This window comes from Dendrobates tinctorius, unplaced genomic scaffold, assembly GCF_039654945.1.
Source record: "Dendrobates tinctorius isolate UK_male_01 unplaced genomic scaffold, ASM3965494v1 ptg000032l, whole genome shotgun sequence".
In the NCBI taxonomy this organism is placed as follows: Eukaryota; Metazoa; Chordata; class Amphibia; order Anura; family Dendrobatidae; genus Dendrobates; species Dendrobates tinctorius.
In genome coordinates, this window is record NW_027361700.1 from 3,209,432 (window position 1) to 3,222,467 (window position 13,036).

Below are 13,036 nucleotides of genomic sequence, written 5' to 3' on the forward strand. Positions count from 1 at the left end.
CTGTGTGTGGTTCCTCTATTACTCCCCAGCAACATGCCCGCTGTCTTGGGGTCATACTTGATTCCGAGCTTTCCTTTGCCCCGCACACCTCAAAAACATTTCTAGAATTCGACCTTTTCTTACTTTTGACTCTGCAAAAACTCTTATCGTTTCTCTTATTCATTCTCGTCACGTCACTTGTCTTATCTATTGCATTTTTTCTAGGCTGTATTGTGCATAAATATGTGACTCTTCAGATTTTGTATTAGTCTAGCCTGATGAAGAGACCTGAGTAGTCTCGAAAGCTTGCAATGTGTTACCATCTTTTCAGTTAGCCATTAAAAGGTATCAACTACTGAGGACTCTCAATCCTGAATATTTTTCTATCTACTGGCTAACACGGTACAAAGATATACATCTTCCCTGCGTCTCGACTATTGTAACTCTCTTCTAATCGGTCTCCCTCTTACCAAACTCTCCCCTCTCCAATCTGTCTTGAATGCTGCTGCCAGGATCATATTCCTCACCAATGGTTACACCGATGCCTCTATATTGTGCCAGTCATTACACTGGCTACCCATCCACTCCAGAATTCAGTATAAACTTATTACCCTCACCCACAAAGCCCTCCATGGCTCAGCACCACCCTACATCTCCTCCCTTGTTTCAGTACACCACCCTACCCACGCCCTCCGCTCTGCTGATGACCGGAGGTTAGCATCCTCAATAATCAGAACCTCCCACTCCCGTCTTCAAGACTCTACACGTGCTGCGCCAATTCTTTGGAATGCACTTCCCAGGTCAAAACGATTAGTCCCCAATCCCCACAACTTTAAGCATGCCCTGAAAACGCATTTATTCAGACTGGCCTATCGCCTCAACACATTAACCTAATCTATCCCTGTGTGGCACAGCCAAAAGTTTTACCATAACCAGGTTCCTCGCATCATGTTCCCACATGCTTGACGCATCCATTAGCCTTCTGTGTCTGTACTGATACACACTTAACATTATGGCTGGTCCATACAATCAGGGCAACTGTTACCACCCACCTTTCGTGTCTACCTCTTTCCTCATAGACTGTAAGCTTGCGAGCAGGGCCCTCATTCCTCTTGGTATCTGTTATGATCTATGTGATTATTGTTATGCTGTAATGTCTATTGTCTGTACAAATCCCCTCTGAAATGTAAAGTGCTGCGGAATATGTCGGCGCTATAGAAATAAAATTTATTATTATAATATGGACTGCACATTGATGCCATCCGTGTGCTCTTCATGTTTTTTATGGACCCACAGACTTGTAACTGTCATAGTCATCCTTGCGCCGGAAAAAAGCGCACGTGAATAGCACCATAGGTTATAATGGGTACGCGTGGAATTAAAAAAAAAAAGAAAAAGAAAAGAAAAAAAGTGTGCAACATGTGGTCCACATGTGCCATACTCGCCTGATAGAAGAACACATCCTTCCGATCCGTGCCTTCAGTGGCAAATTCCTCCACGATCCCTTCCGGACTGATGCCATGCTCTGCACAGAGCTGCTTCCAGAACTCAAACCCGACTGTAGGAGACAAGGAAGACGTTATTCTTTTACTGTGTAGTATCATCACGTTCATCTTTGCGGAGCTGCATAACAACACTCATGTACTATTTAGGAAAGCAATAGGTGAAAACCTACATGGTAACCGTAATAGTGGCAATAACGGCTACAACCGATGATAATAACCAAGAGATATTAGTCTCACAAATAGGATTATTTTTACTATAAAGCAGATGTGATGATCAACTGGTCACAAGACTTCAGAAAAACCCAAACGGTTATCGCCAGGGGTATGCCTGTCTGCCTATACAATTACACTCCATCTAGAGACCAACAGTCACTCTCTGGTGACCCTCCAAATAAAGCCCATAAGCCATGACAACCCGTATTTAATCAATACATTCACCAAATCAGATCTACTCAAATTGGTCATGGTAGAGGTCTGGACAAATGTTGCGTCAATCTTGTGATTTGTTCAAGATTTGTAGGACCCTGGTCCAGTGGACATGTACATGGCAGAGCCCTGCAAGCCTTGTCCTACCCATGAGCCTCTTCTGACCAGCAGGGAGGGCACAATGCCTTGCGGACAACGTGTTGGATCTTCTACTCCGAAGAGGAGTCGGCAGATTGAAAAACCTCAAGAATTAAGTCTTTATTTTTTATAGCTCGTTGCCTAGGTTACTGGCCACCCTTGCAGTCTATCAGCGGTAGCCGGTCTACCAGGCAAAGATTGCAACACTTAACAGCTCTTTTCCACTTGGAAGCACAACAGGAAAGCCAATACTCTAGAGTCAAGGCTGTCTCATAACAGTGCACAGTTCAGGTCACTGTTGACAATGGCTCTAGCCCAAACTGTCAATCACGCAGAAAGCCATGAGGCTGGGGAGCAGTGTGCTCTCGCAGAAGATCAGACAACCCCAAAGGTTGGAAGAGCCGCACGTGGGGCAGGGTGGGCTGGTATCACAGGACCCAGCAGATGCTGATGTCTCACAGGTAAGACTCCGCCAACCAATGGTTACCTTAGCAACCAGACTACCATGTCGGCTCTAAAGCTATGTCCGCTGTGTATAAGGGCACATTGCTGTACAGCAATCTGGGTATACATGCACAGGACATGTTCCATGCGTACTCAGGCTGTACACCATATGCCTAAGGCACCTACAGCCAGCCGTTACAGGCAGACTAAGGCTAGGTACGCACTATGTTGGGCACATAAGGTTTTGTCATGATGTGACAAAGAGGCATCCATCCACCATTGGGACCTCCGCATAGAAAGCTGCAGTCTGCCGAGATATCCCACACAGATAAGAAATGTATGCAACCAAATGCTGGCCGAAAGGACACGCTTCTGGCCTCTGTCTCCAGAGTGCTTGCCTATAGCAGCGTTACAGTGTATGTCTGGGAATGGTCCTGACGTATACTGTAGGCTAGTGCACAGACACAGTGTGACCAAGCCCTAGGCTGTGTGCCGCGTTTTTGTCACTTTTTTCTGCACAGTTTTGGTGCAAAACCTGAAGGTTAGCCGATGCCAGCAAGGTGAATGAGAACCGTGAAAGGGAACTTGTCATGTGAAATATGCCGTCATCCTGGAGATATGGGGGTTCATGGCGCTCGTCTAAGGGTGTGTGCACACGTTGTGGATTCATCTGCGGATCCGCAGTGGATTTAGCCCTGCGGATCCGCAGCAGTTTTCCATGCGGTGTACAGTACCATGTTATCCTATGGAAATGAACAAACGCTGTGCACATGCTGCGGAGAATTCCGCACGGAAACGCAGCGGTTTATTTTCCGCAGCATGGCAATTTTTTGAGCGACTTCCGCAGCGTTTTTACACCCATTCCATTATAGGAATCCACAGGTGTAAAAGCGCAGGGCAAATCCACACAAATTACGCAGTGAATCCACAGGTAAAACACAGGTCATTTTACCTGCAGATTCTGCGTGGAAAAATCTGCAACGTGTGCACATACCCTAAGGCTGTGTGCCCACGATGAGTTTTGTTAAGCGTTTCCGCAGCGTTTGTGCCGGCTCAGACGCTGCAGAAATGCTTACAAGATGCTTCTAATTAATTTGCATGCGTTTTTGGCTTTTTGTGCCAATGCATGCGTTTTTAACCGCTCAGGAATCGCTTAGCGGCTAAAAAAGCAGCATGCTCATTAATTCCCACATTGCTGATCGTTTTTAGCCATCCCAATGATCCCAGAAATCGCGTGTCAAAAAAACGCGTCAAAAACGCGTCAAAAATCGCGCGGAAAAAGACGGGCGATTTCTGGGAAGGGGATCCTTTTCCTGAGCGTTTAAAAACACTAGCGTGGGCACATAGCCTAAAGGTTAGCAGCGTTCTAAACCTGCCCGGCGCCCGCACTTTGAGCCCTGCTGCAGGGAGGAAATTTACTTTATTCCCCCAGTAGTTCATTTTCCACTTATAGGGGCGGCGGCACTATTTCTGTCACCCATCTGTATCTAAAGAGCAGTGGTGGTAACCGTGCCCCTAACATTGAGCGGCCAGTCAGTGCTGGGGGGCCGCTTTCTATACACAGAGCAGGGAGTGAGCCCACGCAGGCGCCGCTCCCCTAGAACTGAGGAAGAAAGTTCATTCCCTCCTGGCAGCGGGGCTCTCAGTGCAGGCTCAGGACACTACTAACCTGCAGATTAACCCCACAACTGCAGGGTTAGAGCATTTTTTTCACATGACATGTTCCCTTGAGGTGTCATGCACACGTTGAACTGTGGCTTGCAGATTTGGAACAGATCTGCAGCATGTCAATTCCTTCAGCAGTGTTGACGCAAGTTTCTCCCCCATACTAATCAGTAGGGTAAAATCTGCACCAGAAACGCACGTAAAAAACATATCAAAAACACATTGAAAATGTTATAAAAACATGCAGATTTTACACATCTAATATAGAAAGCTCAAAGTGTGTGTGTGTGTGTGTGTGTTTATGTATGTATGTATTGGCATCCGCACCGCCGCAGCTACAGCCACAAAATTTGGCACAGTCACACGTCTGGACCCCGAGAGCGTCATAGGCTATGTTGTGAGGCGAAATTTTAACCCTGCGCGTTCCAATTCACCAAACAATTTTGCCCCTGTCTACATAATGGGGGAAAAAGTGTGTGCGTGTCAAGCCCCGCCCCTCATTATGATGTCATAATTGTTTCCATGGCGACGCTGATGTCATCATAGGTTGCAAGCCCCGCCGCTCATTATGTCATAATGGTTGACTATGGGATGGAGGATGTGCGATGACGGGTATATGGGCACTGGACTATGGGATGGAGGTTGTGTGATGGGTATATGGGCACTGGACTATGAGATGAAGGTTGTGTGATGGGTATATGGGCACGGGACTATGGGATGGAGGATATGTATGATGGGTATATGGGCACTCGATTATGGGATGGAGGATATGTATGATGGGTATATGGGCACGGGACTATGGGATGGAGGATATGTATGACGGGTATATGGGCACGGGACTATGGGATGGAGGATATGTATGACGGGTATATGGGCACGGGACTATGGGATGGAGGATATGTATGACGGGTATATGGCCATGGGACTATGGGATGGAGGATATGTATGACGGGTATATGGGCATGGGACTATGGGATGGAGGATATGTATGATGGGTATATGGACATGGGACTATGGGATGGAGGATATGTATGACGGGTATATGGGCATGGGACTATGGGATGGAGGATATGTATGATGGGTATATGGCCATGGGACTATGGGATGGAGGATATGTATGATGGGTATATGGGCACTCGATTATGGGATGGAGGATATGTATGATGGGTATATGGCCATGGGACTATGGGATGGAGGATATGTATGACGGGTATATGGGCATGGGACTATGGGATGGAGGATATGTATGATGGGTATATGGCCATGGGACTATGGGATGGAGGATATGTATGACGGGTATATGGGCATGGGACTATGGGATGGAGGATATGTATGATGGGTATATGGCCATGGGACTATGGGATGGAGGATATGTATGACGGGTATATGGGCACGGGACTATGGGATGGAGGATATGTATGATGGGTATATGGACATGGGACTATGGGATGGAGGATATGTATGATGGGTATATGGGCACTCGATTATGGGATGGAGGATATGTATGATGGGTATATGGCCATGGGACTATGGGATGGAGGATATGTATGACGGGTATATGGGCATGGGACTATGGGATGGAGGATATGTATGATGGGTATATGGCCATGGGACTATGGGATGGAGGATATGTATGACGGGTATATGGGCATGGGACTATGGGATGGAGGATATGTATGATGGGTATATGGCCATGGGACTATGGGATGGAGGATATGTATGACGGGTATATGGGCACGGGACTATGGGATGGAGGATATGTATGATGGGTATATGGACATGGGACTATGGGATGGAGGATATGTATGATGGGTATATGGGCACTCGATTATGGGATGGAGGATATGTATGATGGGTATATGGACATGGGACTATGGGATGGAGGATATGTATGACGGGTATATGGGCATGGGACTATGGGATGGAGGATATGTATGATGGGTATATGGACATGGGACTATGGGATGGAGGATATGTATGACGGGTATATGGGCACGGGACTATGGGATGGAGGATATGTATGATGGGTATATGGACATGGGACTATGGGATGGAGGATATGTATGATGGGTATATGGGCACTCGATTATGGGATGGAGGATATGTATGATGGGTATATGGCCATGGGACTATGGGATGGAGGATATGTATGACGGGTATATGGGCATGGGACTATGGGATGGAGGATATGTATGATGGGTATATGGCCATGGGACTATGGGATGGAGGATATGTATGACGGGTATATGGGCACGGGACTATGGGATGGAGGATATGTATGACGGGTATATGGGCACGGGACTATGGGATGGAGGATATGTATGACGGGTATATGGGCACGGGACTATGGGATGGAGGATATGTATGATGGGTATATGGACATGGGACTATGGGATGGAGGATATGTATGACGGGTATATGGGCACTCGATTATGGGATGGAGGATATGTATGATGGGTATATGGGCATGGGACTATGGGATGGAGGATATGTATGATGGGTATATGGGCACTTGATTATGGGATGGAGGATATGTATGATGGGTATATGGCCATGGGACTATGGGATGGAGGATATGTATGATGGGTATATGGGCACGGGACTATGGGATGGAGGATATGTATGATGGGTATATGGGCATGGGACTATGGGATGGAGGATATGTATGACGGGTATATGGGCATGGGACTATGGGATGGAGGATATGTATGACGGGTATATGGGCATGGGACTATGGGATGGAGGATATGTATGACGGGTATATGGGCATGGGACTATGGGATGGAGGATATGTATGATGGGTATATGGCCATGGGACTATGGGATGGAGGATATGTATGACGGGTATATGGGCATGGGACTATGGGATGGAGGATATGTATGACGGGTATATGGGCACGGGACTATGGGATGGAGGATATGTATGACGGGTATATGGGCACGGGACTATGGGATGGAGGATATGTATGATGGGTATATGGACATGGGACTATGGGATGGAGGATATGTATGACGGGTATATGGGCACTCGATTATGGGATGGAGGATATGTATGATGGGTATATGGGCATGGGACTATGGGATGGAGGATATGTATGATGGGTATATGGGCACTTGATTATGGGATGGAGGATATGTATGATGGGTATATGGCCATGGGACTATGGGATGGAGGATATGTATGATGGGTATATGGGCACGGGACTATGGGATGGAGGATATGTATGATGGGTATATGGGCACTCGATTATGGGATGGAGGATATGTAAGATGGGTATATGGGCACTGGACTATGGGATGGAGGATAATTATAATTTGCTATCACTACATACACACAGCGGTATCAGTAAATACCACATTCCAGTAAGGCAGAGAACTTTTCTAATATATTCAGACCCATTTCCGAATGATGGAGGTGTCCAATAGCCCCCCATAATGGCACTGCAGCTGCTGGTATCACCTGCCCCATTATAGCCCTGTCCCTCCCCGGAGCCCCAGAACAGGCCGATACTGACTTTGATTGCCGCACTGGCCGAGCTGCAGCGTGATGATCTCCCGGGGCATGGTTCTCACTAAGGTCTCCACCCGCCTCACCTCCCGCGCTGAGCGCTCAGGCTCTCTAACGGCAGCTTTACGCCACCGTACGGAAAAACAAAGCGACAGGAACTACACCAAGTAGTGATGTGTCGTTCGTGAACGATCCGATACAGAGCCGGCTCCCTGCTGTGAACGAAATGAGCCGGCTCTGCAGGGTGAAGGAGCCGGGTTTTTTTTTCTGGCGCCTGGAAGCAGTGAATCCTGACTGTGACTCATCTGGGGGAGGAGCGGTCAGGAGAGGAGGAGATGTGAATAAATGCACGTGAGTTAACCCCTCAGTACCAAATATATCCTGCCAGTTCCTCCATGGCATATATAGTGTGTGACTGTGTAAGAGGAGGGACGCAGCACATTGTCATCATCATCATTATCTGCAATGACCTGTGCGTTACCTTCAGTCCCGAATAAAGCTCCACTCTCCTGGCCCCTCCTCCCTGCCGTATACATACAGTATATGGTGTGTGTAGGAGGAGAGGCTCCGCACATTGGTATATCATCTTCTCATAGTGTTAGGCCGGGTTCACATTGCGTTTATGGCCCTGGGTTCAGCGGGATCGTTACATAGCGGCACTAACGCTGTAACGGGTGAGGTAACGCCCCCATTGGCCGCAATGCTACTAACGCATCCAAAATCGGCCTGATGCGTTACTCCATGACGCCCCCTGGAGCGCGGTCTGCAGCATTTGTGGGGGCGTTACCTCATCCGTTACAGCGTTAGTGCCGCTATGTAACGATCCCGCTGACCGCTGGGCCAGGAGGATTCAGGACAACACTACAGGGAGGAGGACAGACGACGGCAGGTGTTGCTGCTAACGGATCACACTCACTTGTGAGAGACGCACGTGATTCTCGTACGAGTCTCTCGCATGGAAACCTGGCACTGCCACCAGCACTCGGACCGGAGCGTGCGGTTACATGTACTATGCAGCTGAGCGCTCCAGTCCGAGTGCCGGAGGCAGTGCCAGGTTTCCATGCGTGAGACTCGCACAAGAATCGTCCGAGTCTCTCGCTAGTGAGTGTGAGCCCTAAGGGTAGGGGAAGTAATATAAAGTGATTTTAGGTAAAACCTGTGGAGAGATCTAGGTCCAGCTCCAATCATTATATAGGGTTACGCTGGCGTCACACTTGCATATTTTGGCTGCACACGGATCCGTTTTCGTCTCCATTGACTTTCAGTGGTGACGGATGGGACTTGCGTGTGCATCCAGATGTCACCGTTTTCCCACAGATCCGCATGTCTGCATATTTTATCAGATGCACAAAAACGCAACTTGTTGCAGTTTTGTGTCATCTGAAAAACACGCAGGCTCAGGGAGACGCACGGATCCGCGGCTACACGTCTGGAATTAACATGGAGTCCTATGGAGCACAGATCCAGGACAACACGGGTCCATGTGCTTCCGGGTGCAGGGATCCGTTCTGCGGCACTGAGCATGCTCGGAAGCGAGGGATGTGCTGTATGGGACCAGTCTGCAGACATAATATAGACTATGCCCGCACGCTGCTCTGTCATACAGTGAGCTTTCCTGCCTCACTAGAAGGGCTTAGCAGGATGTGATATATGCACCACCAGGGCTGCAGCCCATGGTCCCCAGTGGAAGGAGAACTACAGCCCCCAGCATGCCTTGTCTGAAAGCATGAAGTGATATATGCACCACCAGGGCTGCAGCCCATGGTTCCCAGTGGAAGGAGAACTACAGCCCCCAGCATGCCTTGTCTGAAAGCATGAAGTGATATATGCACCACCAGGGCTGCAGCCCATGGTTCCCAGTGGAAGGAGAACTACAGCCCCCAGCATGCCTTGTTGTAGCAGGATGTGATATATGCAGCACCAAGGCTGCAGCCCGCGGCCCCGGTGGCACCACAAGTCGCAGCATGACCTAGTAGAGTAACGCATCAGGCCGATTTAGGATGCGTTAGTAGCATTGCGGCCAATGGGGGCGTTACCTCACCCGTTACAGCGTTAGTGCCGCTATGTAACGATCCCGCTGAACCCAGGGCCATAAACGCAATGTGAACCCGGCCTAACACTATGAGAAGATGATATACCGATGTGCGGAGCCTCTCCTCCTACACACACCATATACTGTATGTATACGGCAGGGAGGAGGGGCCAGGAGAGTGGAGCTTTATTCGGGACTGAAGGTAACGCACAGGTCATTGCAGATGATGATGACAATGTGCTGCGTCCCTCCTCTCACACACAGTCACACACTATATATGCCATGGAGGAACTGGCAGGATATATTTGGTACTGAGGGGTTAACTCACGTGCATTTATTCACATCTCCTCCTCTCCTGACCGCTCCTCCCCCAGATGAGTCACAGTCAGGATTCACTGCTTCCAGGCGCCAGAAAAAAAAACCCGGCTCCTTCACCCTGCAGAGCCGGCTCATTTCGTTCACAGCAGGGAGCCGGCTCTTTGTATCGGATCGTTCACGAACGACACATCACTAGCACGAATCAAAGATGGCGCAGAGAGGCGAGGAGGAGGAGAGCTCGGGGCTGAGGATGCGGAGGCGCGGATCGCGGAGCCTGGCTTCCCGGGAGAGAGACGAGCAGGTCCGGGCGGTGCAGGAAGCCCTGCTGGGGTGGCTGGGGAGCTCCGAGCCGGTGCTGAGCTACCTGCAGGCCGTGCTGGTGTGGGAGAGACCGCGGCACAGCGCGCTGCTCCACCTGCTGCTCAATGCTGCCTTCTGGTAAGTGCGACGGCATGGGGTCTACTAGGTCATGCTGCGACTTGTGGTGCCACCGGGGCCGCGGGCTGCAGCCCTGGTGCTGCATATATCACATCCTGCTACAACAAGGCATGCTGGGGGCTGTAGTTCTCCTTCCACTGGGAACCATGGGCTGCAGCCCTGGTGGTGCATATATCACATCCTGCTACAGACAAGGCATGCTGGGGGCTGTAGTTCTCCTTCCACTGGGGACCATGGGCTGCAGCCCTGGTGCTGCATATATCACATCCTGCTACAGACAAGGCATGCTGGGGGCTGTAGTTCTCCTTCCACTGGGAACCATGGGCTGCAGCCCTGGTGGTGCATGTATCACATCCTGCTACAACAAGGCATGCTGGGGGCTGTAGTTCTCCTTCCACTGGGGACCATGGGCTGCAGCCCTGGTGGTGCATATATCACATCCTGCTACAGACAAGGCATGCTGGGGGCTGTAGTTCTCCTTCCACTGGGGACCATGGGCTGCAGCCCTGGTGGTGCATATATCACATCCTGCTACAGACAAGGCATGCTGGGGGCTGTAGTTCTCCTTCCACTGGGGACCATGGGCTGCAGCCCTGGTGCTGCATATATCACATCCTGCTACAGACAAGGCATGCTGGGGGCTGTAGTTCTCCTTCCACAGGGGACCATGGGCTGCAGCCCTGGTGGTGCATATATCACATCCTGCTACAGACAAGGCATGCTGGGGGCTGTAGTTCTCCTTCCACTGGGAACCATGGGCTGCAGCCCTGGTGCTGCATATATCACATCCTGCTACAGACAAGGCATGCTGGGGGCTGTAGTTCTCCTTCCACTGGGAACCATGGGCTGCAGCCCTGGTGGTGCATATATCACATCCTGCTACAGACAAGGCATGCTGGGGGCTGTAGTTCTCCTTCCACTGGGAACCATGGGCTGCAGCCCTGGTGGTGCATATATCACATCCTGCTACAGACAAGGCATGCTGGGGGCTGTAGTTCTCCTTCCACTGGGAACCATGGGCTGCAGCCCTGGTGGTGCATGTATCACATCCTGCTACAAGAAGGCATGCTGGGGGCTGTAGTTCTCCTTCCACAGGGGACCATGGGCTGCAGCCCTGGTGGTGCATATATCACTTCATGCTTCAGACAAGGCATGCTGGGGGCTGTAGTTCTCCTTCCACTGGGGACCATGGGCTGCAGCCCTGGTGGTGCATGTATCACATCCTGCTACAGACAAGGCATGCTGGGGGCTGTAGTTCTCCTTCCACTGGGGACCATGGGCTGCAGCCCTGGTGCTGCATATATCACATCCTGCTACAACAAGGCATGCTGGGGGCTGTAGTTCTCCTTCCACTGGGAACCATGGGCTGCAGCCCTGGTGGTGCATATATCACATCCTGCTACAGACAAGGCATGCTGGGGGCTGTAGTTCTCCTTCCACTGGGAACCATGGGCTGCAGCCCTGGTGGTGCATGTATCACATCCTGCTACAGACAAGGCATGCTGGGGGCTGTAGTTCTCCTTCCACTGGGAACCATGGGCTGCAACCCTGGTGGTGCATATATCACTTCATGCTACAGACAAGACATGCTGGGGGCTGTAGTTCTCCTTCCACTGGGGACCATGGGCTGCAGCCCTGGTGGTGCATGTATCACATCCTGCTACAGACAAGGCATGCTGGGGGCTGTAGTTCTCCTTCCACTGGGAACCATGGCCTGCAGCCCTGGTGGTGCATATATCACTTCATGCTTCAGACAAGACATGCTGGGGGCTGTAGTTCTCCTTCCACTGGGAACCATGGGCTGCAGCCCTGGTGGTGCATGTATCACATCCTGCTACAGACAAGGCATGCTGGGGGCTGTAGTTCGCCTTCCACTGGGAACCATGGGCTGCAGCCCTGGTGGTGCATATATCACTTCATGCTACAGACAAGACATGCTGGGGGCTGTAGTTCTCCTTCCACTGGGGACCATGGGCTGCAGCCCTGGTGGTGCATGTATCACATCCTGCTACAGACAAGGCATGCTGGGGGCTGTAGTTCTCCTTCCACTGGGGACCATGGGCTGCAGCCCTGGTGGTGCATATATCCCATCAGACTAGAAAGCATGCTGGGAGTTGTAGTCTCATGCCTACTGGTGCGGCTGCTGACATCAGTGTGGTAGCCTGAGCTGTGTTCCCCATGTCGGTGCTCAGTGTATGGCCGCCATGTTATCACCGTGTGCACTGTACTGTACCCCACACTGTACTGTATTCTTGGGGTACATTATGTACGAGCAAACAGAACAATGAGGACCACCACGAAAATGTCAGCCTCCTGCCCCCACATTATAATCCTGGGTTACCCATTGGGGTGCCCACCATCAGTACATGCCTGTCCAGCACAACACTGGGCACGGGGGTAGTGGATGCCATGGAATGTCTGTGTCCTATTACCAGTTACTTGACTGTTTTGGTTTTTATGCTTTCCTGTGAAAAGATGTCTCATGCATGATATAGGAGATCTCACTATTCTCAGTAACCAATAGTGTACCTGTGATCTCAGAGTATCAATAACTGGAGGGGCCATCACCTGACCACTGCAGCC

The 13,036-nt window shown here is 50.4% G+C and overlaps 2 protein-coding genes across 2 annotated transcripts in view; one reads left to right on the top strand and one right to left on the bottom strand.

Annotated features, from left to right (window-relative positions):
- TUBG1 (tubulin gamma 1) overlaps nt 1–7,931 on the bottom strand; it is a 40,623-nt gene extending 32,692 nt beyond the window's left edge. The window contains exons 1-2 of the mRNA XM_073572315.1: nt 7,673–7,931; nt 1,425–1,537 (exon numbers count right to left, since the gene is read on the bottom strand). Coding sequence (XP_073428416.1) covers nt 1,425–1,537; nt 7,673–7,721 — 162 coding nt within the window. The 5' untranslated portion in view covers nt 7,722–7,931. The remainder of the gene's footprint in view (nt 1–1,424; nt 1,538–7,672) is intronic.
- Nucleotides 7,932–10,051: 2,120 nt separating this feature from the next.
- Nucleotides 10,052–13,036, top strand: part of RETREG3 (reticulophagy regulator family member 3) — a 53,232-nt gene continuing 50,247 nt past the window's right edge. Inside the window, exon 1 of the mRNA XM_073572316.1 lies at nt 10,052–10,453. Coding sequence (XP_073428417.1) covers nt 10,224–10,453 — 230 coding nt within the window. The 5' untranslated portion in view covers nt 10,052–10,223. The remainder of the gene's footprint in view (nt 10,454–13,036) is intronic.